This window comes from Alosa pseudoharengus, unplaced genomic scaffold (assembly GCF_046254945.1).
Source record: "Alosa pseudoharengus isolate Yale_2024_CS ecotype anadromous, Long Island Sound unplaced genomic scaffold, YU_APseudo_1.1 YU_APseudo_1.1_scf_8, whole genome shotgun sequence".
Classification (NCBI taxonomy): Eukaryota; Metazoa; Chordata; class Actinopteri; order Clupeiformes; family Clupeidae; genus Alosa; species Alosa pseudoharengus.
Window position 1 is genome coordinate 1906485 of NW_027468870.1, and position 26297 is coordinate 1932781.

The window sequence follows — 26297 nt, forward strand, 5'->3', positions numbered from 1 at the left end:
GGTCCAGCGCCACCGCCTCACTTCTCTGAAGGAAACACAGTTTGGGTTTTAATCAGAACTTTGACCAAGAACCACAGAACCCAATGAGGACTAGAAGCAGTAGCGGGACTGTGTACATTCATTCATATGTGTCAAAATATGTACCGTACAGAGTCATGTAAATCATTGGCGGAGCGAGGGGGTGGCTTCGGGGGCTCAAGCCCCGAATCTTTTTTTGTATGTGTTTTCAATTTCCAACGATTCTAATTTCTAATTTAACTTTCCCTTGGTTTCTCTATAAATGTTACAAAATGTAGGCTACTATTACTGAGCAAATAGGCTATCCCTTATTTTCAAAGTCCATTATTGACAGATAATCTGATTTCCCACACGATGAGTTTAGGCAATGCCAGAACCAAGATGTAGCGGTTTACGTCATAAACCTGGCAGGAAAGTTCAGAGCGGCGCAGTCAGTTTAAACAGCAAGCGGTAAGAAAAACTATTGTCAAGACATTAGGCAATTAGGCTACTGTACCCCGGAATACAAAAATAAACTTCAAAAAGAGACATAGTTTGTTGTACTGTATTCATAGAGTCTCAATGACCGAATCAGTAGATTTACCTGTTGTCAGTTGAGTTTGTTCAATTAATTTATTGTAGGCTAGTAGCCTAGGCGAATATGAAACGGAGATGTAACGTGGCTACCGGCGGGATTTTAAATTTGCATGTTTCATGCATTTTAGGGCAAACAATACCATGAGATTGATGTGTTCTATTTGAGGAACGTAATCAATTGCGGACGTGCACAGACAGCTCAGACACAGCGCATAGGCCTAGGTTAGGCTACTTTCACTTTCTAGAGTCCGCATTAATTACGTAAAAGATGCTTCATAGTACCAAAACAACGATCAAACATTATCAAATGTATCATGACGTGTTGTCACAAAGACTTACTCCAATTAGAAAATCGAAACCAAAATCATGTAAGTGTAAGTGTTCTCTCATTGACGCCTGTAAGGCCTATAAGGAAAATGTGATTTCAGTTTGTAAAATGTATATGTATCCCACCCCTCCCCAACTGAATTAGTCCCCTTATGTAAAGCACTGAAAATTTTGAAAAATGAGCTTCAATCCCTGAATTAATGTGTTCCATTGAACATTATAAAAAGTGGGTTCACAATGTGTGGGGCTGTGCTAAACCTGACCATAAGGCTTGCCAGAGTTCAAAGTAAAAATGTATTGAGACAAGGTAGCATCCCATCAGGGTTATCTCAGCATAGTATACTAACCTATAATATACAAACCATAACTAATAAAAAACGCTTAATTAACTAAGTTGCTAAAATAAGTGCTCAGTTTGATGCTCCTATAAGGAGGGCTTTGCCTTGTGTTAGTATGACCCCATCATTTGACTCTTTCTCTCCTCTTGATGAGGAAGCAGTCTCTCAATTGCTTCAGCGATGTCGTCCAACAACATGCCCATTAGATCCTGTCCCGTCCACTCTTCTACAGTCTATCTCACCCGCTGTTCTACCAGCAGTCACACATGTATTTAATGCTTCTCTCAGTTCTGGAATAGTTCCTTATTCTTTTAAACAGGCTAGGGTTACACCTCTGCTAAAGAAAAGTGCACTTAATCCAACTGAGGTGAAGAACTACAGACCTGTCTCCCTTCTTCCTTTCTTGTCAAAGGTTTTGGAGAAAGTGGTCTTCAAGCAAGTTTGTGACTTTCTTCATCAGAATAATCTACTAGACCCTATGCAGTCTGGTTTCAAGAGTGGTCATTCTACTGAAACTGCTCTTCTGTCTGTGACTGAAGCATTGAGAGTAGCTAAGTCCTCTGCTCAGTCATCAGTATTAATTCTACTAGATTTATCTGCAGCCTTTGATACTGTTAACCATGACATTCTCCTATCTATACTATCTGAACTGGGAATTTCTGGAAAAGCTCTTGACTGGTTTGAATCTTACCTTAAAGGGCGTTCTTTCAACGTGTCTTGGCAGGGACAGGTATCTAAGTCTCATGCCCTCACCACAGGTGTGCCTCAGGGATCAGTATTAGGACCCTTGCTTTTCTCTATTTACACCACTTCCTTAGGTGATACCATTCGCTCCCATGGATTTGACTATCACTGTTATGCAGACGACACTCAACTTTACCTGTCTTTCCCACCTGATGACTCTAGTGTTTCCCACCGGATTTCTGCATGCCTTAAGGATATTTCAGCCTGGATGAAAGATCGGCACCTTCAGCTTAATCTCTCAAAAACAGAGTTTTTGGTGTTTCCAGCTAAAACAGCTATTCCCCAACAGATTAACATCCAGCTTGACTCAACTTCACTGACCCCAACTAGATCGGCACGAAACTTGGGCGTTGTAATTGATGACCGACTTAACTTCTCTGAGCATATAGCTTCTATTGCAAAATCATGCCGGTTTATGCTTTACAACATTAGGAAGATCAGACCTTATCTGACACAAGATTCCACACAACTTCTTGTTCAGACCATGGTCATCTCTAAGCTGGACTATTGTAATTCACTATTAGCTGGCTTACCCGCTTGTGTAACAAGATCATTACAGCTGATTCAAAATGCTGGAGCACGCCTGGTCTTCAATCAGCCAAAGAGGACACATGTAACTCCTCTCCTAGTTACTCTCCATTGGCTCCCTATAGTAGCCAGAATTAAATTTAAATCTCTCACTTTGGCCTATAGGACACTAACTAGATCTGCTCCTAGTTATTTTAATTCAATAATCAAGCCTTACATCCCCAACCGCCCACTGCGGTCTTCTGGTGAGCGTATGTTGTGTCGACCAGTCATAAAAACTGGGTCTAATTCCAGACTCTTTTCTTCAGTGGTTCCATGTTGGTGGAATGAACTGCCCAGTGCTCTCCGTTCCTGTGGTAGTTTTGGGTCGTTTAAGAGGGGTCTAAAGACATTCCTATTCAACATATACTTAGTTGTTTAAGCGCTTATGTGTTATGGTTTATATAATGTTGTTTTATTTTAATTGGGCTGTTAATTAATTTGACATTATTGTTTATTATTGATATTCTCCTTAATGTAGTCTTAGCATGTTATTGTTTTTATATTATTGATTGAATTGACATTATTGTTTTATTATTGCCTTTCCCCTTTTTTACATTGCTTTTTTTATTAGGCTATTGATTGAATTGATATTATTGTGTACTACAACTATTCTCCTTACTATATTTGACCTAGATTTTAATCTGTTCCCTGGTCATTTTTAAATATTATTATGTTGTTTTGTATTTATATGTCGCTTTGGACAAAGGCGTCTGCTAAATCCATAACCATAACCATAAGTGCCTGCTGATCAGATAGGCTATGCCTATAGACCCCTTTTGAAAGACCCAAAGTGCCAGTCAGATATACCTTGAGTCTCACATTTTTAAAGTCTCAATGTGTCCATTAGTTTACACAGAATTCACTAGAAGTCATTATTTAAGGGGTTATTTTTCAACATTTTCTGCAGGGGGTGCATGCCCCCGGACCCCCCTAGCTTTCCTGTGTGTGACACTGGGCTAAGCCCCCAATGTTTCAAATGTCTGGCTCCACCCCTGATGTAAATCAGTCTGTCAGTGTCTATCTCCTTCTAAACCAACCTTGCTGACTGCAGATTCCAGCATGCTACAGAAGATGGGAAACTGTTTGAAATTGCCCGTCTTGCGCGTGAGGTCCTCAATATCTGATAATGAGAGAAAAACCCATTTTGCACATCACAATGTGCACAAGGAAGGGCACTGGATCAAAAAAGAATCTGGCAACGTTAGAAAATTTATATATCCTCACACCAATGAATAATTTACCAAGCACTATTCGTAAGAATCAGAAAGGCCTAAATTTGAAAGTGCCCCATGCATGATCAGTAGCCGTAAGGTATTGTATTAATTTATTGAACGGTCTTCACTTACAGGCAGGATCAAACTCCCCTCGCCACTGGTCAGCTGTCATAACGTCCGAAATCTCCACCGTCAGCAAGCCTTCCTCCAGCTCCGTCTTTATGGAGAATTCCACTCCGCGAAATTTCATCTCTTCCTGCACGACAGTTCCCACTTCCATGGCTATTCCTGGGAACCGATAAGACAATAGTAACCTGACACAACCATAGACAGTAAAAGACAACGCCATTCCATTTCAGATGGTAAAGGCATCACTAAAGAGCGATGACCCCAGTCATGAATATCCATTAAGTCAAAAAGTGAATACAAACTATCTAATGTTACATTTATGATGTACAAATGATTAAGATTTAACTCAAATAAGTACGCTAAACAACCAGCTGTCGTTTGGCATAAAACGTCAAGAAAAGCAGAAGCAAGCTAACGGTTAACGTCAGGCATTTTGCGCTAAGATGCCTACAAGTGATCACACTATCTGTGAGCTCTTCACAACAAAGAATGAAGCGTGTACGATGCCCTCTACCGTGTTCAATGTCAAAACATTAGAAAACAAAACAGATAACATTAAACCTCAGATGTTAACTGGCTAGCAATGTGCTCTCAATGATCCCAGGTCGGTAAGCTGTATGCATAACACAAATGACAGTTAACTGACAATCAGATAACCATAACGTTATTGCAGTTACCATTGTCTTGGTTTGCAAACTAATTCCTACTTGTCCTGGGGTTTTATTTCATCAGCTCAAACGCTACTGCTAGCGATTTAACACACTGGTACACATCAGCTAACGGGAACGTTAGCTAGCCATCCTAGCTGACCTAACGTTAAGCCAGTGTTTTGATGAGAGGATCTCAAACACAAACTGTTCAACAACGATAGTAGCAGCTATATGGATGATGCACGATTTGCCAACATCCCTAATATAACCAGCCAGATTATCTGTATCGCTCTCGATATAACGTTAATTTGCCCAGTCGCCATACGTACCTGATTAAGTGCAATGATGCGTATTAACCTCTGCTAACTGACTAACGTAACATTGAGTTTATAGATGAAATAACGTTAATTGTAATTGTTCAGTGTCGCTGTAATCTTGTGATAGGAAGCTAGCCTCTCAGTTGAAATGTAGAATCTAGTACGGAACGTGGTGCCCAGCAAACGTTAGCTAATTTTATAGCCAATACAACTTGATATCCTTTTCAAAATAAGTCATGTTACAGTCCTTTAAGGCAGAAAACATATCTCAGCGGCTGGCTATGACGGTTAACGTTAGCTAACTACACGATAGGCAGCAGCGGTTCAATAACCGGGAATTTTAAAACTACCGCCCCCCAAAGAATGCCAAGTGAATACATTGGCCAGCCGTACCCCATTAGCGGTAATGCCATTGTCAGCTCTACCTGCCAATCTTTTAATAACGCCCACTGTAACAAGCCCACTGCTACAAAATCCCGAAAAGTCCAAATGTCAGATTTTTTTAGTTTACCTTGCGGTGCAAAGGACGAAGCAATGGATGGTCACGTTTGACCTTAAGTCAGTTTTAACCATAAACTATATAAAATAGGTTTTAACAGTTCAGGCAGTTCACCGCTTGTTGCCAAGGGACGCAGCTGGTTAGGGGAGCGTTCAAGAAAAACATGTTCTATTCATGCTGCTATTTGGTTCAGTCATAGACTGTGTATATAGAACAGTCTATGGGTTAAATTTTTATGGTTCTGCTCAGATTAGAACGGCTAAGAATGGAGCAGAATAATCATCATAATGTTCTACCTTCATTTGAGAGAAAATTAAACATTTTCTGATTGTTTCTATTCTGGTTGGGGATACTGAGGTAGAGCTAGTTAAGTTAACCTACAGATGATTTTGTGTTTTGAAACTGTAGCTTCTCCTTTGATATTCCTTTGAATGGTTGTAACATAGACTGTATAGAACGGGCTGTACCAAATATCCATGATAGCCAAGTAGCAAAATAGATATAATATAATGAGGGAAAACGTTTTTTTAAGACCAGCATTATTTTATGAATAACACCTAACTGCGAATTCCCCATGTATTTTACAACCCTCACAGCGTAAATAAACTAGAAGAACAAAAACTCAATGTCCAGTGCGTTTAGCTCGAATGACTGATGTTCAACTGTGTGATGAACTGTGAACGTAGCCACCTTGTCGACGGAAGTGACGAACACAAGACGGAAGTTTCGTTTCTCGTTTTTCCCGCGGTTTGACATCAGCTGAATATTCTCCGGATTCAGTGTTACAACTACTAGAGTTTTTTAGGACGCAGTGTGTCTTACAGCTTTAGTAATATCGCCATACAACAACAAAGACAACAACAACAACAACAACAACTGCTGCAACATTTCCATTGAAACAGCTACAGACATTCTGCTTCACGGCTAGTATGATAAAGTGCTGAATATATTCAGGAACCATCTGTTTTAATCTAACATTAATAGTACGAATATGCCTCCTAAGAAGCGGACGCCACAGAACAAGGAAATAAAACAAAACGTCACCAGTTCAGATAATGTAAAGTCTCCAAGCAAGAATTCAGATGACTCTGTTGTGTCCACGCCTAAGTAAGTACTGTTTCACTCGTCTGACATAGTATCTTTGATGGATACTAGTAAGCCATGTTATGAATGTCCTGTCAAGGTCCCACCGGATTCTGTTTTTTACTTCAGCGCTCGCTAGCATGCTAGCATCGTTATGTAGCTCGTGGACGACTGTGGCAAGCTAAATAATCGTTCACGAAGTTAAACTTTATGGATAGATGCTCTGGTTTGAATGTATATATAAATATACCAACACCACAGAGAACTCCCTTGTCTGCTTTTAAACGTTTCTCGTTGAGATGCAAAATATGCATTAACGTTAACGTCACTGCGATAACGTTAGCTGTTATCCAGGCATTATTAAGAAGGCAAATGTGCCATTGCTAGCTTGCTACTAGCCAGCTATATTAACGATATTCAGTTGTATTTACTAGCTATCACGTTTGGCTGTCATATTTATCTTAATCTCTCTTAAATAATTTTTGTTAATTTTATGAAAGCTGTGTATGGCTTAGCTCGGTTTCACGTTTAAATACCCATACCCCCCACCCCGTGCTTTAACGTCATGGTATGTTGTTTTTCCGTGGTGTATTCCTCCAGGCATAGAGACAAAGAAGTGGATTTCGTCAGCCTTTGCAAAGATCTCCAGGTGACAAATTCACTCTGTAATCACGCCTGGTCAATATGGAAGAAAGTTTCGGAATCCACGGAGAAAATGCCCGTATGTTTTGATCCACTTCACAGCTTTAAGACTCATTAACATTGTAACCACTTACAGCTGTAGCAGTGTGTAAACGTCTAATGCTGTTTTACACTTGTAGGACACAAACAAAAAGATGTGGGCAGCCTGTCTGTTCGTGGCTGGAATAGACATGGATGTCTTGAGCCCCAACTTCACAGAAGTGCAGAAAGCTGCTGGCCTCAAGTAAGAACTACTTTTAACTTTTACATGTATGTCAGGTCAAGTAAACAAAATGTTATTGTCTTTCCTTCAGTTATAGTGACATTGACAGATGCACCATGGTGATGTGTTTAAATGTGTCAGTTTCACAATATTAGACACTCAGCTACAAGTGAATGGGTTAAAATGCGTTTTTGCCATTTGTAGCACTGTGGGTAGTGCATAAGGTCTGTTTAAAGGACCATTGTAAGATTTTGTACTTGTACTGCTTTACTGCCATGAGATTGATATGGCTTGGTTTATAATTGTGAAATGTATTTTCCAATATTGTTTTTGTGTTTTGTAATGGCTGTTGTGTTTGTATGTTCATAATTGTGGAAATGGTCTGTATTTTTTCACACAAACTCGCGTCACAGATGTATGTCACCGCCCATTTGGATGTGCAAACAATCAGATTTTTGGTTATTTAACCATCGGGTAACTTCAAAACGGGCATTTTACTTTGGATAGACAATAGCAATACATCATAGGAGTGATTAACGTCAAAAAATCTAGACTGGAGTAACTCAACATTTGACACCTCAGATATGTTTAGTGTTCTAAAGACGTCAAATAGCCCGTTAAGAAATGGGTTGAATGGTTTGAATGGCTTTGTAGTGAAGGGAGAGAGTAGTGACCCCACCCGGTCGAGAATCTGGGTCTCCGGAGCAGAGGCTGCGTTAACCGAATATTTTTCGTCAATGATGGAAATTTAGAAAACAATGACGGAAAGATATGAAGGCCGTCTGTCACTTCTACAGATCATAACACTGATGGTGGAAAAGCTTTAGAAGTTGTATCAGCGATAGCGGGGATACCTCACTTCTGTTGATGTTCAAACAAAACAGAGAGCTAGCTCGCTACTCCCTCCCCTGCAATTGAAACTCCTAAACACGCATCTCGTCGGTTATTGGTTGAAACACTTTGTTTTGGGTCATTCCGTGTCAAATCACCCAGTGGCTGGCAGGTCACCCTCTCCCAAAAAATCTGAAAAAAATCACAGGTGTTTGTAGACCAAACCTATGCATAAATCTTAAATAGTATATATGTATCACTAATGGTTCCAAAACTACAGCCCTTTGAAGTTTCAAGTCATTTTAAGCATCGTGGTGAACAATCCTTTTTGTTCAACTTCCAACATTATTGGCTCTTTTGATATTTCACACACATTAGTGAAACTATGTGAATAGAAGTACATTTTCCTGTTGAATTAAACAATCCAATCAAATCAGGTGTATCTTGTGTAATTCCCCCTCTGCAAAGCTCTGAAAATGGCTATAAATTCATTATGTGAAAAAACATCACCACCTTTGAGGGCTTCTCATTCAAAAAGTATGTGACACAAATTCATCAGATTTTTCCCCCACTCATATATGGATTAAAAGGTCTTGTCCATGCATAACCTTTGGTTGTTATCATTATCATATTGTCAGAGCATTTTTATTAAATTGGGCTTTTTTTTAAAAAAAAAAAAAGCCGTTTTCATCTTCTCATTTTATATAATTCTGTATGTGAGGAACATCTGCCCAAAATTTGGGCTTGTTGCTGAGTTTCTTCATTGATATAAGATTTTTTACAAATATTGTTTACAAATATTTTCCGACCAGTAGAAACGGCGGAAGTGCCCTTGAGCAAGGCACCTAACCCCTCACTGCTCCCCGAGCGCCGCTGTAGCAGGCAGCTCACTGCGTCGGGATTAGTGTGTGCTTCACCTCACTGTGTGTTCACTGTGTGCTGTTTGTGTGTTTCACTAATTCACGGATTGGGATAAATGCAGAGACCGAATTTCCCTCACGGGATCAAAAAATATACTTCTACTTAAATCCACTGAATTTGTACTTTATCTGCAGTACCACTTTGCAATGGAAGTCAATGGAAGAGTAAGAGAGTCACTTGTTTGCTGCACATATCCAATCTAAACACACAGTTTATGGTTCATAGTTGAATTTCTCCAAATAATTATTGCAATATTAACAACATACTACTCATACATAGATCTTATCTAGAGAAAATAAACTGATCAAGTAAATTATACACACATAAGACTGACTGGTCATCATACATGCAGCAAGAGGATTTAGCATAATTACCATCTTTGTAATGAGTTTTCTACACCATCTTCAACCTATCAGTGCCTATGTGAGCACTTTAATAATTACTAGCCAGCTGGTTAGGCAAAGTCTATATCCATCGTCATATGCATGGGATGCAGTCCTCTGTGATACATAGACAAAGAGCATCAAGATGGAGATCAGTGCTTTGTCTCCATGTCTGGAGATCTGGGACATCTGGGAAAGAAGTTGGAAAACGAATATAATAAAGGAACATATCAAGTAAAAGGGGGTTTCTAAAATTCAGTGCATTGTCAGATGCAGAAAAATCAATACTAACGAGCTATCATCTTTTTACGAATGCCTCTTGGATCCACAGGTCCTCAAACCTTGTTATGAATACTTGTGATGGAAACACACATGGTCATCTTCATCAAGTGAAATACCTTTGTTTCTTGAATATGTTCCTTTATGACATTCATTTTCCAACTTCTTTCCCAGATCACATGGAGACAAAGCACTGATCTCCATCTTGATGCTTAAAGTTTCAAAGGGCTGTAGTTTTGCAATGATTAGTTATACAGATATACTATTTAAGATCTATGCATGGATTTGGTCTACAAACACCTGTGATTTTTTCGGAGAGGGTCACCTGCCAAATTTCACACGGAATGACCCTTTTGCCTTTGAGTGGTTGCCAACCTATGTTGGTAGCAATTGTTTTTGTGTACAGATCTCGGAGCCTAGGCTGCCTACAGAGACGCGTGTTTTTGACGGCCTGCTTATTGGGTAGGCAGCTAGCGTATCGTTAGGAAAGATTAGATGAATGTGATCATTTATGTTTGGGCCTTTTTTGGGCCTGAAATCGATGATACAACCTTTAACCAAATCTCCGTTTAGACCAAAGATTGTGGCTGCAACTAGTCCACTTGAAATCAGCCCGTTGCTCCAACAGAGTGTTCTAAAATTGAGGAGTTCAAACCGTAGGGATGCAACAGCATCGTTTAGCCAGCTGGTTACTTGGCCATCAGTGAGCCAACTAACCGTAGATAACTAGTGTAACGGATGCCAGCTAGCTTAGCTGTGCTTGTGGAACGTTGGTAAACCTCACTCCCCGACGCCTTGAGTGCTGCTGGCATGCGAGCCAGTACCCTGGGCTATTGGCTCAATTGTTAGCGCGCTCACCTCCTGGTCCAAGGTGCTGCTGTTCGCGGGTTCGAGTCCGGGCGTGTGCAGGGCTAAACCTGCGCAGGTTCAACACAACGCAGGTTACACTAGCTAGAAGGCAGTGAAATTACATCAGTTTTCATGACCTTGAGCATGCAGTTTTTGACTAATGGTGTAACGATACAACTGCTGGTAAAAAACATAAGTAGTCCCGTCTCCACAATACTATGTTGTGTTTTCTGTCTCAATACTGTGTTGTGTTTCCTGTCTCTCCTCAATACTATGTTGTGTTTTCTGACAAAACGTCACAAAAGTCATGAGCTAAAATGAGCTATGGAAACTATGAAAACCATTTTCTAAGTTAGCATTTGACAGTATCTGCTATGAGAACAGTGTTCAGAGTTAGCATTTGACAGTATCTGCTATGAGAACAGTGTTCAGAGTTAGCATTTGACAGTATCTGCTATTAGAACAGTGTTCAGAGTTAGCATTTGGCAGTATCTGACAGCTATGAGAACAGTGTTCAGAGTTAGCATTTGACAGTATCCGCTATTAGAACAGTGTTCAGAGTTAGCATTTGGCAGTATCTGACAGCTATGAGAACAGTGTTCAAAGTTAGCATTTGGCAGTATCTGACAGCTTCACAGTGATTCCCCAGGCTACAGGTGATTTGTTTTACTTTAGGTTTGGGGGACATGTCACGCTAAACTGACATTAAAATTAACAGAACATTCAAGTTAGAGCTGCTGCATAGTGGAGATTGAGGGACATTTCAGTGGATGTTAATGTGTTTTTCTAATTCGATTTCCATGTGCAGCGTGAAGCAGTTCCTTGAAGTGATGAGGAACTTGGACGTGAACATTGACATCATCAGCTCCAAAGTGAATTCTGCTGTGAGCAAGCTGGAGAAGAAGTACGACGTGTCCCTGGCCCTCTACCAGCGCTTTGAGAAGTGAGTCGAGAGGGGGACGCTGGGGGACGCTGGGGGACGCTGGGGGCCGCTGGGGGACGCTGGGTGCATATGAACTATGAGCTCGTTATCTCGTGCCTTTCTGGAAGTGCATTAGTGTGTGTGTTAAAGAGGTCACATTGATGCCAACATTATGGTATTAAGTTCAGATTGATGGAAGATATGTGTAAGTAACTCTGGTCCAGTTATACCAGTTCCCAACCTTAAGATGGCAGCAGTGAGTTTGTCAGCGTATTCAGTCAGCTTTTCTGCCATGGAAGCAGACTGTATAAAATAGCATGGAACCCATAAATAACTATGTCTGACCATATCCTTAGGCCCGGTTCTCTGGCCCAGGCTGGTCTTGTCTCAATTGATGAAGACAGTGTTCTAATGAGCAGTGAACAGTGTTCTAATGAGCAGTGTTCTATTGAGCAGTGAACAGTGTTCTAATGAGCAGTGTTCTAATGAGCAGTGAACAGTGTTCTAATGAGCAGTGTTTTATTGAGCAGTGAACAGTGTTCTAATGAGCAGTGTTCTAATGAGCAGTGTTCTAATGAGCAGTGTTCTAAATGAGCAGTGTTCTATTGAGCAGTGAACAGTGTTCTAATGAGCAGTGAACAGTGTTCTAATGAGCAGTGTTCTATTGAGCAGTGAACAGTGTTCTAATGAGCAGTGTTCTAATGAGCAGTGTTCTAATGATGAGCAGTGTTCTAATGAGCAGTGAACAGTGTTCTAATGAGCAGTGTTCTATTGAGCAGTGAACAGTGTTCTAATGAGCAGTGTTCTAATGAGCAGTGTTCTAATGATGAGCAGTGTTCTAATGAGCAGTGAACAGTGTTCTAATGAGCAGTGTTCTAATGAGCAGTGTTCTAATGAGCAGTGTTCTAATGAGCAGTGTTCTAATGATGAGCAGTGTTCTAATGAGCAGTGAACAGTGTTCTAATGAGCAGTGTTCTATTGAGCAGTGAACAGTGTTCTAATGAGCAGTGTTCTAATGAGCAGTGTTCTAAATGAGCAGTGTTCTATTGAGCAGTGAACAGTGATCTAATGAGCAGTGTTCTCATGAGCAGTGTTCTAATGAGCAGTGTTCTAATGAGCAATGTTTTAATGAGCAGTGAACAGTGTTCTAATGAGCAGTTATTGTTATTACATAGCAGTGTGTCTTAAAAAATGGAAACACAACTAATTTATAATTCTGCATGTTGAGTCATTTAGACTTTTCACAGCCCTTTCTGCATTTGGGAGTGATGTGTGTTGTTTTAACCGTTACCTTGTTCCCTCCAGGATATGGAAGGATATCTACACAGAGCCCTCGGAGCCAGAGTGAGTTCTGAAGATTTCTCTTTGTAATGCAATAATGCAAGATTGTCCAATCATTTGGAACAAATACAGCCATGCAGGTACTAGGGATGTAACGATTATCGCGTAAAACGGTAAACCACAATAAAATTGTCGACGATAACAATTACGGTTTTGATTTTAAATATCTTAATAATCACGGTGTGAAAACCGTGAAGTTAAATTTTCATACCGTTACATCCCTAGTAGGTACATTGCGGTGCATTGCAAATCCTCTCATGTGTTGTGCGTAAGTAACTGACAGGCTTTTCCCCCTCAGGAGTACAGAGCTCTTCAGCAGCATCTGGACCATGTTCATTCTGGCTAAAGGTACGACCGCACTAACTAATAGAGCACAACATGTTCTCCCTGATCACCTTTCTCTATTTTCTTAAACTCCGCTAAAACAGAGTTTATTCATCCCAGAACGTTTCTCTTGATTTTTCCGTGGATTACACCCTTCAGTTGTTCTTTCTCCACATCCAAGCGCACTCCCCTCTGACCTCTGTGCTGTGGTGGCTCTCTTGGCTTTTTGTCTATGTGCTGCAGGAAGGTTTCTGCAGATGGAGGATGACCTGGTGATCTCCTTCCAGTTGCTCATCTGCGTTCTGGAGTTCTTCATCAAACGCTCCTCACCCTCCCTGATCAAGCCCCTTTACAGTGAGTTCTTCATCAAACGCTCCTCACCCTCCCTGATCAAGCCCCTTTACAGTGAGTCCTCACCCTCCCTGATCAAGCCCCTTTACAGTGAGTTCTCACCCACCCTGATCAAGCCCCTTTACAGTGAGTTCACAGACTACTTGCTCAATCACGCACGGTCTTATCATAATAAACATTTTTCTTTTACATGAGAACTGAATTAGATAGATAGAATAATAAACATGAGAACTGAATTTGATCGATAGAATCCAGGAAAATGGTTACTGCCGCAGTCTCAGTTTTAGGACCTAAACTTTATGTGGACAAACTTTGGGCAACATCTAATACTTGTAAAGTATTTTTGTTCAGTTAATTTTGCCTTTGATTCCTTTACTTGTTACACTCAAAAATGCCTTACTTTGTGGATGGAAGACAAACATGTTCTCAGTATGACTTGACCATTATCAGTTTGCTTTGCATGCCATTGATTTTATAAGGCCTTTGATTCGGAACAAAATGCAAAAAGAGTTCTATTGAGGGCATTATAAGGTTTCTTTTTGTACCCACATTGCACCAATCAGTATATTTTCTACGATAATTAATGTTGTGCCAATATTTTACGTTTCCACAACACTTGAATATAAATATATTAAGGATAAAACAAGGTGTGCCTTTTATGGTCATTTTCATAGGACTGAAATGGTATGTGGGGTAGCTAGTAGACACATGGAGAATCTTTTTGGGAATAGTTCAATCAATCATCATTTCGTGTATGCAATGGAGATTTCCATATTCCTACTAGCTATCATTTTAGTCTTTTTAAAAAACTTGTCCTTAAAGGAGAAGTTCGGTGTAATATTGACCTAAAGTGTGTTGAAACATGATACCGAGTGTGAACTTTTGTCTCATAGCTCATCTCGGCTTGTCCCCTGCAGTCCGAAATCTGGCGCTAGTTAGCCGATGCTACCAACAGGTTTTCAATGGGGATGCCTCGGGAATCGGTCTAGCCATGCAAATAAATCACTGTTTTATACCATTTACGAGGCTCAAAGTAGCTCCACACTTCATTGGTAGACTTCCGAGGGCCCTGACATTTAAAACGAGACATTGAGAACTTTGAAAAAGCACTGGTAGTTTACTTACAAGACGATTTATACAGCCATTACCTTCAGGAATTTTACCGTTCACCGCCATCTTGAATTTAGTCACGATAAGTCGAGCTACGAGTACGAATGAACAGGTATATTAAGGGATCAGATTCCAAAAATAATTCTGTGGAAATGCATGGATTCCACTTGTGATAGCGGATAGATAGATAGATACTTTATTCATCCCATGAAATGCCTAACGTGTGTGTGTGTGCGTGTGCAGGTGCAAAGATGACCCCCATGCGGAGCTCCCGGCGTAACCAGGGCAAAGCCAAACCGCGGCCGCCGGAGGCGAATGAGCCGCTGCTGGAGGTCATCTGCCGGGAGAACGAGTGCAACCTGGACGAGGTACGTGCTGCTTATTAGGGCCTGGAAGACGTGCGTGCTGCTTATTAGGGCCTGAGCACCGGAGGTACGTGCTGCTTATTAGGGCCTGGACGACGTGCGTGCTGCTTATCTAGTTATTTCCTTTGGTGGAGGACGGCTGGCGGTCACTGGTCGCCATTTTAACTTGGAGGTTATTCTCTTGCTGTAAGCCGCTTTGGATAAGCGCTTTGGGTCTGCTAAATGAATAAATGTCTAGAGGGCTAACTGGCTCATATACAAATAAAATCAATAAAATCAATAGCTAAACAGTGGTGGAGGCCCATGTGTGTCTTCATATGTTAAGAAACGTTCCCCTTTCTTTTCGGTTTACCCTTTTAATCTCAGGTCAACGCTTTTGGTGCTACCCTGACTTCTGGCTGCAGTGTAGCTGCAGCACAATAAGTAGATGCAACATATTGGATACTGAAATATTCTCAAGAATCCATAGAAATTGAATCTTCATGTTGTATTATCCAATATTAGTTGTACAGATGTATAGTCTATCTTATACACACTCATTGAACCAACAAAGTAAATGCAAAAATAGACTTTTTTGTAATTATTCCATATTTTGAGTAGTCAGTCTATATCAGAACACATGACATACAATCTAAATAATCCACAAGAAACCTCAAAGTGTTACCTTTCATTTGAGACCAGGATTATGCTTCTACACAAAGGGGTTCATGTGCAGTTAGCATTTGATTGTCAGTATGCATTTTGGATAACAAAAAGTCCTATGGGGAGTTTCCATAGGCATTTTACAAAATGCATGAGCATACCTTGGCAAATAATGGTCTAAAGCACTCATATTTTCATTCTATATTGATCTACTTTTGCACACAGCTTCACAAGACCTGGTGCTAGGGTTCAGTTGTGTTTCTAAGTGATATCAAGTGACCTAGAGGGCTGAAATGTGGTCAGTTCAGAGATGCTTGTATTGAGATCCATGTGGTTAGAGGTTTGTCTCTGTGATTGACTTTGTTGTGATAAGAACAAACTAGTTAATTTGCATGCATGCATATTGAGCTTTAGTGAACACCGAGCTGGACTATCATTTGACCGCATTTTGTGCTGCAACAACCTATTACGTCGCAATCGCAATACTGGGGGAAATAAAAACGCAATTAGATTATTTAACAAAATCGTTCAGACATAGCCAATGGTAATATCTGATCAGGAAGTCCACTGTGCCATTAAAAATGCTGCAGGCTTTCTCTATAAGCACTCTCCATATTCCCTTTTCCACAAGGGCTTTTAAGAGTATTCAGATTTACTGCAGATAGTTCCATAATGTAGAAGGCAGTGCAAGGGCATGTCATCATTAAGATGTCTCAAATCCAAATGTGAGTTTTATTGGAAATGTTTCAGGGTATTTGCATGTATTTTAAAATGGTAGTGTGTCGTGCAACAGTTCTTGATCTGAATATTTTCTTTTGCCTTTTTTTTGCAGGTGAAAAATGTTTACGAGACTGTCTTTTCTCCCTTTTTGGAATCATCAGGCTTTTCAAAGTCTCAGGACTTACCAAAGGTACCTTCTCATTGCTGAACATATCCTGTGTGTTATTAAAAAGTTATTAAATGGATAGTCGTGTGAGCTGATTACAATGTTAATCAGTTAATGTTTGAAATAGGCTACATCAATACAATTTATAATATATGAAGTGAAACTGGACGAGCCATAATAACCTGACTAGTTTGAGGCCATTGTCAAATTGCAATGTGAGCAGCCAGCGCGGGAAGATACGAAGCCACCACAACACCACTACATTGTGCGTCTGCCCTGATTCTGATACCGTGGCGGTATTCATTTTGCCATAGCGGGCCGCCATGCTAAAGTCAACGTAGAGGAAACACTGTGATTGGTCAAGGGTCCTTTAAGGTCTTTTGAGGATAGAACTTAACAATGTCTGTCCACTCTTTAGACAATTGACCTTTCGCGAAGTCCCGCCCCCCTTAGTTAATGTTGCTAAGTCCGACAGCTAAGACCGGAGTTGACTATTACTTCAATGGTAGCTGTAAGCCTGTCTGTAAAAGTTACAACCCAAGAGGCTCTTTTACAGAGCCACGGACCTGATTTCATTTAGAATGCATTGAACAACTCCAGTATGCCATGGAGACACATGTATAAAAATTAATATCTAGGTTTGTTCGGTGACAAACTTAGATGGGGCGAGTGGGACTCTGATATAGCTAGCTGTGCTAGATAGACTTGCATGCATATTACAAGGGCACCAGGTCATGTCATGTAAGGAACATGGTACTGCAAATAAACCGAAACATAGTCTACATTGCAGAGCACTTCAACTTTATTAATTTATGGTTAATAAATGTTACACTACTGTGCACAGACCCATGCTTTTCTGACGAGGCGATGCTAGCACGTTAGCAGCGGTTAGCTAACTATGCTAACCTGAGTTGTCTACGAGTCTCCTCTAAGTGACAATCATTTTATACACAATGCTGGCAATGAGAACAATAAACGACCTTGTTTATCTTACTTACATTGAGTTAACTGTGTGGCTTAATCCATAGATGTGGTGGAGCACTGTTTCATTATGGTTTGCTAAGGAGTAAGTTAACCCTTTGCTAAAAATAGGGGAGAGCTGGGAGGAGATAATTTAATCTAATTTAACATAATTACAAAAAAGCATAATCAAGATTGAAAGCCATTATTCTGTGTATCGGTGTTGCGTTAATCCCACACATGTCGTTTGGCCGTCCCTTTCCCATTTACATCACTATACATCACTATCACTTCTGCTTCACAAGTTGTTGAGAGCATTCAAGATCAGTGTTAAATGTGAGAAATCTTCAGAATCTTGCTGAAACTGATCAAAGTGCTTGGTGCACTAGATGCTGGAAATGCATAGTTTTGGTGATGGGGGCGATTGTGGCAGCCATATAAAGTTAGTTACCATTCAGAGGAAATTCCATGCGACTATTCAGAGTTTAGCTGTGTTTACAACAATTTCTTTGTTGTAGTAGTGCAGTGCCCGTTAACATGCCATTCCTGTAGAAAACCCGTAGCCCAATTACATGCCCGCAGGGATGCCTGGTTTAAAAAATAGGATGATTGGGGAAAAAGCCAATGTGTGCTTCTTTTACCAATATATTTAACGATATCTTTTGCATTACTAATCCAAGCAACGTCAAACCTGGCACTGCATGTACTGTATGTTTTTTTTTTTTTTTTTTTTTTTTTTATGGTTATGGTTCAGTCCACATCAATGGGACGGACCAACCTGGCCAACCTTGACCATGCCTGGGCTGGTTAAGAGTATTTTGGGTATTGGATATTTCAATGTGGTAATATGGTGGCAGCATGGAGGGGAGTGTCTCCAGGACGCTGGTTTCACTGTTAAGCCTTCATGAGGTGTCGTGGGCCTAACTTAACGAAACATCGGTGAATGAGGGTGCCCACTTGATAACCCCAATGACATGCCGCATACTATATAGCAGCCATCACCAAATGGCGCACCGCGGTCCGAGTCCGGACCGTGACGTGATCCTATCCGGACCCAGACCATAATTTAGATTTTCACGTAAGATTTCAAAGCTGCGCTAAATGTTTCGTTGGTTAGGATAACAACATTTACTTCAGGAGCTTCAGGAACCATCATTTCGCTTGCTGCTACTCAGCCAGTGAAATCTGTGAATTCTGATAAAGTCGAGTCAGTGAGTAAAGTATAGCCTACTATGGAGAAGACACTGATAGCCTGAAACGAGCGAGAGGAGACGGGACGAGAAACGCCAACTAAATATGGTGTGACAGTTTTGCGTGGAATTGCCCTGGACCTCTTCTATATATATTCTGAGACAGGCAATTTGAAGCGCCAATTTGAAGCACCTCTACTAGACAAAGCATATATTTTGAGCAAGCATAGGGTAGGCTAGGCCCATTCAACAGTGAACTGAGACCACAGAATATTTTACGATTGAAGGCAATATGATTGATCCACCACAATCTAGTTAAGCCTACATGCATTCACTGCCCAACGACGTGATATTCCTGGGTTTCCAGGATTTCGGGTCAACCTAAAAAAACAAAAAAATAAATAAATTAAACTTGCTGATTAATGGGTTCAAGGAACCAGCTGTGGAATATCCATCCTTGTCTCAAATTTTATTTTAAGTTCACGTTAAGATCTTAAAAATAGCCAAGGCTACTCAGTTTTTCTCCCCAATTAGGCTGCTCTTATCTTGCCTTAATTCTCCTCATTTCGAATGTTGCCTTTTAGGCTACTTATTTTATTTCACATTAAACATTAGGCCTAGGCCTACATTCTTCTATTTCTTGAATTTCCCCTTGGGGATCAATAAAGTATTTATCTATCTACAACTAGGCTCCATCCATCCTAATATTATACATACATACATATACATAGCCTAAACACGCACGTTAAACATTGTGATGTTTCGGACCTTTGTTGAGGAAATTTTAAGTAACTGGACCTCGCTGCAGGCGCGCAGGAAGACATTTTCGGCAGGGGGTGCGGATGCGGCCGGGGGGGGGGGGGGTCCACGTAGAGTTTATAGAATTCTAAAGATACTATGTTACACAGGCTGCAGACCACTCTACCTCTGTCTCCTTAAAACAAATAAAAAAAACACTCGCCCCTCCCCTGCATGAAGAACAGATGAGCTGACAGTTCGCACAACCTATATCGCAACAAGCGAACTCCAAAGACCAGCGATGAAAAAATAATATACATAAATATCTGTGTAAATGCGTACGTACAAACTAAAATATTATTTGCCTAGTGCAATCAATGTAAATTGTATAATATGGATAATATATCCATTACATACAAACTGTCTGTTAAAACAAAGAGCTCGCTGCGCCAGGATGGTGTTAGATGACAATGTTTATTTTAAAAACTACCACAAGTAGCCTAGGCTATGCCTAACAATTCATCAAAATAAAAAAGGAATAAAGCATGCACATCCAAAGTATTAAGTTGTGTGCTGGACAAAAAGGTAAAAAATGGAAGAATGAAAAAAAGTCCGCTACAGCAGCTCCCAACAAATGCTTAATTTATTGCGACGTTTCGGGCACTCGCCCTTGATCAGAGGGCTAGTGCCCGAAACTTCGCAATAAATTAAGCATTCATTGGGAGCTGGTGCAGGTGTAGCGGACTTTATTTCATTCTAACAATTCATCGAAACCAGGTTAAATCACATTACAGAATGATCATGAGCATACAACAATTAGGCTACTGTGTGAAATATACAGAACATGCAATAGCCTAATTACTTTCGTAATCACAAACACATCAAATAAAAGCGACAGGCTCCCATCTGGGCCTGCACGGCGGCAGGAAAAAGAAGACGGAGATGTGACAGAATGATCATCAACATCATACAACAGTGCGTAAAATATACAGAACATGCAATAGACCAATTACTTTCTATAGCAATAACAAACGTAAAGTTGGAGATGTGACAGAATGATCATTAGCATCATACAGCAATTAGTGCGTATATATACAGAACGTGCAATAGCCCAATTACTTTCTACAGCAATCACAAACACATACAATTAAAGTATGTATACAAAAACGATATAGGCTTATTACTAAAATTATCCCTTTCTTCATCTCACAACCCAAACATGTCATACAAAATGTCGTGGAACAGAAACAACAACCAGAGATTTTCATAAACTATCATTTTATTGTCATCGAGGTTTTAAAGCTTCGCCACCAGGGGGTGCTGCAGCACCTGCCGCACCCCCACTTCCCGCGCCACTGCCTCGCTGAAGATTAATTGAATACCCCTGCTATATAGGCTACTGCTGTTGGATGGGCCATTTGTATTGTGCTTGTGACCATTTGTTGGCGGATTTGTGGGTAGTGTGCTTTTTAAAGTTAAACTTGAGCAGGGGCTTCTGAATGTGTTTTTACCTTGGATTTTGGCACAAGGGATTTTAACATCTAATCCTGTGTATTAATGTAAAAAAAAGTGCCCGTAGCAAGACGCCTGTCAAGTTTGAAATTGATCGGACAAACGGTTCGAGGGATATGCGAATATCACACAGACGGACAGACTGTAATTTATAGATAGATTAGTTTTGTATTGTTTCTTTGTTGTGCACTCGGGTCAGATTTACACAAATAAATTATAAATAATACACAAATAAATATTTTCTAAGAAGCAGAAGACAGAATGTGAGCTCAAATGTTCTAGTGGAAGCAGCTTGGTGCTGGGTCTGCTGAAAGGCTGGGTGGGAGTTTAATGACTTATCATTTGTACAATCTACTCCAGATAGAAACAGTAAAGGAGCAGTAATGTGTTCATGCTGTTCTTGTTTCTCTGGTATTGTTGTATCACTAAGACATTTGCAGAAACCGTGGTTTGGTTTATGCTAGAGAACAACTGACCAAAGACTATTGTGAAATAGCTCCCACTGTGCTGTCTCCATGTGGTCCCTGTTGCTTCACCCTCCAGCCCCCCCCCCCCAGCACTGCACCTCCGCTCTGACAGGTGGCCAGATGGGTTTTAAAGTGCAGGCCTGTGTTTGCCCTCTCACAGGGATGGTGGGTAGATGGTTATATGTGCTGTTAAATCACCCTACGCCATGCTTCCTCAGGGAAATTGATTTAACCAGCGGCTATTGCAGCGGCTATTCCAGTGGCTGCCGGACATGGGTAATATTTGCTTTGACCCAACAGTGGTTTGCTGGAAATAATCTCAAACACATACCCTATAAATTTCTCATCATGCCGTGTCCTGGCAACTGGCTGAAGTTTTGGCATTGACTTTTTACATTGTCAATGCAAAGCATCCATGGCTCTGAGGGATTAATATTTGATGAATATGAGGTAGACTTGTTTATATTCAGGAGGTGTTCAAACAAGGGCTCTGTTTGAACACAGGACTTACCTGATCATGTCATATCATATCAAATGCACAAGGGCTGAGACTGTATACAAGAAATGAGCCATTAGGATTTCAGCCCTAATACTAGTTATTCTGTTCCCCTCAGTTTGAAGAGCTGTCGGCGAAGTTTGAAGAAGTTTCTGTAAAAACTAAAGACTTTGATGGCAGACTGTTCCTGAACGGTGAAGAAAAATGCAGCCAGGAGAAAACGGACATGTAAGTCACACACGGATGTAACAAAAATATTTTTCAAGTTACTTTACAAATGTTGAAATGATTTGATGATGTTTTCTTTTTTTTTTTTTGTACTACAGTGGCCATGTGGAGAGTACCCCTAAGAAGAGTGTGTTTGCTGAGGAGTTCAGCCCAGCTATCCTGCAAACACCCGTCAGGTAGCGCAAACACTCATTCAGCCCAGCTATCCTGCAAACACCCGTCAGGTAGCGCAAACACTCATTCAGCCCAGCTATCCTACAAACACCCGTCAGGTAGCGCAAACACTCATTCAGCCCAGCTATCCTACAAACACCCGTCAGGTAGCGCAAACACTCATTCAGCCCAGCTATACTGCAAACACCCGTCAGGTAGCGCAAACACTCATTCAGCCCAGCTATCCTACAAACACCCGTCAGGTAGCGCAAACACTCATTCAGCCCAGCTATCCTACAAACACCCGTCAGGTAGCGCAAACACTCATTCAGCCCAGCTATACTGCAAACACCCGTCAGGTAGCGCAAACACTCATTCAGCCCAGCTATACTGCAAACACCCGTCAGGTAGCGCAAACACTCATTCAGCCCAGCTATACTGCAAACACCCGTCAGGTAGCGCAAACACTCATTCAGCCCAGCTATACTGCAAACACCCGTCAGGTAGCGCAAACACTCATTCAGCCCAGCTATACTGCAAACACCCGTCAGGTAGCGCAAACACTCATTCAGCCCAGCTATACTGCAAACACCCGTCAGGTAGCGCAAACACTCATTCAGCCCAGCTATACTGCAAACACCCGTCAGGTAGCGCAAACACTCATTCAGCCCAGCTATCCTACAAACACCCGTCAGGTAGCGCAAACACTCATTCAGCCCAGCTATCCTGCAAACACCCGTCAGGTAGCGCAAACACTCATTCAGCCCAGCTATCCTGCAAACACCCGTCAGGTAGCGCAAACACTCATTCAGCCCAGCTATCCTACAAACACCCGTCAGGTAGCGCAAACACTCATTCAGCCCAGCTATACTGCAAACACCCGTCAGGTAGCGCAAACACTCATTCAGCCCAGCTATCCTGCAAACACCCGTCAGGTAGCGCAAACACTCATTCAGCCCAGCTATCCTACAAACACCCGTCAGGTAGCGCAAACACTCATTCAGCCCAGCTATCCTACAAACACCCGTCAGGTAGCGCAAACACTCATTCAGCCCAGCTATACTGCAAACACCCGTCAGGTAGCGCAAACACTCATTCAGCCCAGCTATCCTACAAACACCCGTCAGGTAGCGCAAACACTCATTCAGCCCAGCTATCCTACAAACACCCGTCAGGTAGCGCAAACACTCATTCAGCCCAGCTATCCTACAAACACCCGTCAGGTAGCGCAAACACTCATTCAGCCCAGCTATACTGCAAACACCCGTCAGGTAGCGCAAACACTCATTCAGCCCAGCTATCCTACAAACACCCGTCAGGTAGCGCAAACACTCATTCAGCCCAGCTATCCTACAAACACCCGTCAGGTAGCGCAAACACTCATTCAGCCCAGCTATACTGCAAACACCCGTCAGGTAGCGCAAACACTCATTCAGCCCAGCTATACTGCAAACACCCGTCAGGTAGCGCAAACACTCATTCAGCCCAGCTATACTGCAAACACCCGTCAGGTAGCGCAAACACTCATTCAGCCCAGCTATACTGCAAACACCCGTCAGGTAGCGCAAACACTCATTCAGCCCAGCTATACTGCAAACACCCGTCAGGTAGCGCAAACACTCATTCAGCCCAGCTATACTGCAAACACCCGTCAGGTAGCGCAAACACTCATTCAGCCCAGCTATACTGCAAACACCCGTCAGGTAGCGCAAACACTCATTCAGCCCAGCTATCCTACAAACACCCGTCAGGTAGCGCAAACACTCATTCAACCCAGCTATCCTGCAAACACCCGTCAGGTAGCGCAAACACTCATTCAGCCCAGCTATCCTGCAAACACCCTTCAGGTAGCGCAAACACTCATTCAGCCCAGCTATCCTACAAACACCCGTCAGGTAGCGCAAACACTCATTCAGCCCAGCTATACTGCAAACACCCGTCAGGTAGCGCAAACACTCATTCAGCCCAGCTATACTGCAAACACCCGTCAGGTAGCGCAAACACTCATTCAGCCCAGCTATACTGCAAACACCCGTCAGGTAGCGCAAACACTCATTCAGCCCAGCTATACTGCAAACACCCGTCAGGTAGCGCAAACACTCATTCAGCCCAGCTATACTGCAAACACCCGTCAGGTAGCGCAAACACTCATTCAGCCCAGCTATCCTACAAACACCCGTCAGGTAGCGCAAACACTCATTCAGCCCAGCTATCCTACAAACACCCGTCAGGTAGCGCAAACACTCATTCAGCCCAGCTATCCTACAAACACCCGTCAGGTAGCGCAAACACTCATTCAGCCCAGCTATCCTACAAACACCCGTCAGGTAGCGCAAACACTCATTCAGCCCAGCTATCCTACAAACACCCGTCAGGTAGCGCAAACACTCATTCAGCCCAGCTATCCTACAAACACCCGTCAGGTAGCGCAAACACTCATTCAGCCCAGCTATCCTGCAAACACCCGTCAGGTAGCGCAAACACTCATTCAGCCCAGCTATACTGCAAACACCCGTCAGGTAGCGCAAACACTCATTCAGCCCAGCTATACTGCAAACACCCGTCAGGTAGCGCAAACACTCATTCAGCCCAGCTATACTGCAAACACCCGTCAGGTAGCGCAAACACTCATTCAGCCCAGCTATACTGCAAACACCCGTCAGGTAGCGCAAACACTCATTCAGCCCAGCTATACTGCAAACACCCGTCAGGTAGCGCAAACACTCATTCAGCCCAGCTATACTGCAAACACCCGTCAGGTAGCGCAAACACTCATTCAGCCCAGCTATCCTACAAACACCCGTCAGGTAGCGCAAACACTCATTCAACCCAGCTATACTGCAAACACCCGTCAGGTAGCGCAAACACTCATTCAGCCCAGCTATCCTGCAAACACCCGTCAGGTAGCGCAAACACTCATTCAGCCCAGCTATCCTACAAACACCCGTCAGGTAGCGCAAACACTCATTCAGCCCAGCTATACTGCAAACACCCGTCAGGTAGCGCAAACACTCATTCAGCCCAGCTATACTGCAAACACCCGTCAGGTAGCGCAAACACTCATTCAGCCCAGCTATACTGCAAACACCCGTCAGGTAGCGCAAACACTCATTCAGCCCAGCTATACTGCAAACACCCGTCAGGTAGCGCAAACACTCATTCAGCCCAGCTATACTGCAAACACCCGTCAGGTAGCGCAAACACTCATTCAGCCCAGCTATACTGCAAACACCCGTCAGGTAGCGCAAACACTCATTCAGCCCAGCTATCCTACAAACACCCGTCAGGTAGCGCAAACACTCATTCAACCCAGCTATACTGCAAACACCCGTCAGGTAGCGCAAACACTCATTCAGCCCAGCTATCCTACAAACACCCGTCAGGTAGCGCAAACACTCATTCAACCCAGCTGACTGCAAACATCTAGCCTTGTGAGACCATCCTGATCTCGCAAGCTTCAGTTTTCCACTCACAGATCAGTCTGGCATCTTTCCGATAGAGAAAATTTTGCCAAACGAACGGGCAATCAGTGTTGGTTTTGAGGCGGGTTTAGGTGTGACGCAACGAACAACATGACTGCATCCACCGATGAGATGAGCGTAGCTATCGCCAGAGAATGTCTAATGGTGTAGACGGGCCCTGCTATCGCACAAGTTTTATCCGAATTAGAAAGTATTCCTGGGGAAGCTGTGAAGCTACGAGTCTCAGCCATGCAGCTGGGAGGTAGAGGTCTGCGCGGGACTGATTCTTCAGTCCCGCTCCCGCCCGCTCCCGCAATATTCTGTCCCGCTCCCGCAGTAATGTGTCATTTTTAGTCCCGCTCCCGCCCGCATCTGTAACATGATGTCCCGCTCCCGCCCGCTAAAGCCCGCATGCAGGAGGGATAGCCTATTCAGTTTTTCTTTCTGTCTCACGAAAGGAGCACAAACACCTGAGAAAGACTCCAGATGTCAGTTTCTTGGTTCTGAATGTAGGCTAAC

At 42.3% G+C, this 26297-nt stretch overlaps 2 protein-coding genes across 5 annotated transcripts in view; one reads left to right on the top strand and one right to left on the bottom strand.

Annotated features, from left to right (window-relative positions):
* Nucleotides 1-5468, bottom strand: part of ccdc61 (coiled-coil domain containing 61) — a 16731-nt gene extending 11263 nt beyond the window's left edge. For 2 of the 3 annotated variants that reach the window (XM_076273837.1, XM_076273835.1), the window contains exons 1-4: nucleotides 4896-5202; nucleotides 3920-4075; nucleotides 3611-3693; nucleotides 1-25 (exon numbers count right to left, since the gene is read on the bottom strand). The exon at nucleotides 1-25 is cut by the window's left edge and continues 136 nt beyond it. In XM_076273837.1, the coding sequence (XP_076129952.1) occupies nucleotides 1-25; nucleotides 3611-3693; nucleotides 3920-4067 (256 nt within the window). In that variant the 5' untranslated portion in view covers nucleotides 4068-4075; nucleotides 4896-5202. Of the gene's footprint in view, nucleotides 26-3610; nucleotides 3694-3919; nucleotides 4076-4895; nucleotides 5203-5394 lie in introns of those variants that run through there. The other variant, XM_076273836.1, reaches the window with a different exon arrangement.
* Nucleotides 5469-6149: 681 nt separating this feature from the next.
* The window catches only part of rb1 (retinoblastoma 1), an 80982-nt gene continuing 60834 nt past the window's right edge, over nucleotides 6150-26297 (top strand). The window contains exons 1-11 of one of the 2 annotated variants that reach the window (XM_076274800.1): nucleotides 6150-6489; nucleotides 7066-7186; nucleotides 7287-7390; nucleotides 11441-11575; nucleotides 12860-12898; nucleotides 13194-13243; nucleotides 13463-13624; nucleotides 14924-15048; nucleotides 16520-16597; nucleotides 22055-22164; nucleotides 22263-22340. In XM_076274800.1, coding sequence (XP_076130915.1) covers nucleotides 6374-6489; nucleotides 7066-7186; nucleotides 7287-7390; nucleotides 11441-11575; nucleotides 12860-12898; nucleotides 13194-13243; nucleotides 13463-13624; nucleotides 14924-15048; nucleotides 16520-16597; nucleotides 22055-22164; nucleotides 22263-22340 — 1118 coding nt within the window. In that variant the 5' untranslated portion in view covers nucleotides 6150-6373. The remainder of the gene's footprint in view (nucleotides 6490-7065; nucleotides 7187-7286; nucleotides 7391-11440; nucleotides 11576-12859; nucleotides 12899-13193; nucleotides 13244-13462; nucleotides 13625-14923; nucleotides 15049-16519; nucleotides 16598-22054; nucleotides 22165-22262; nucleotides 22341-26297) is intronic. The other variant, XM_076274801.1, reaches the window with a different exon arrangement.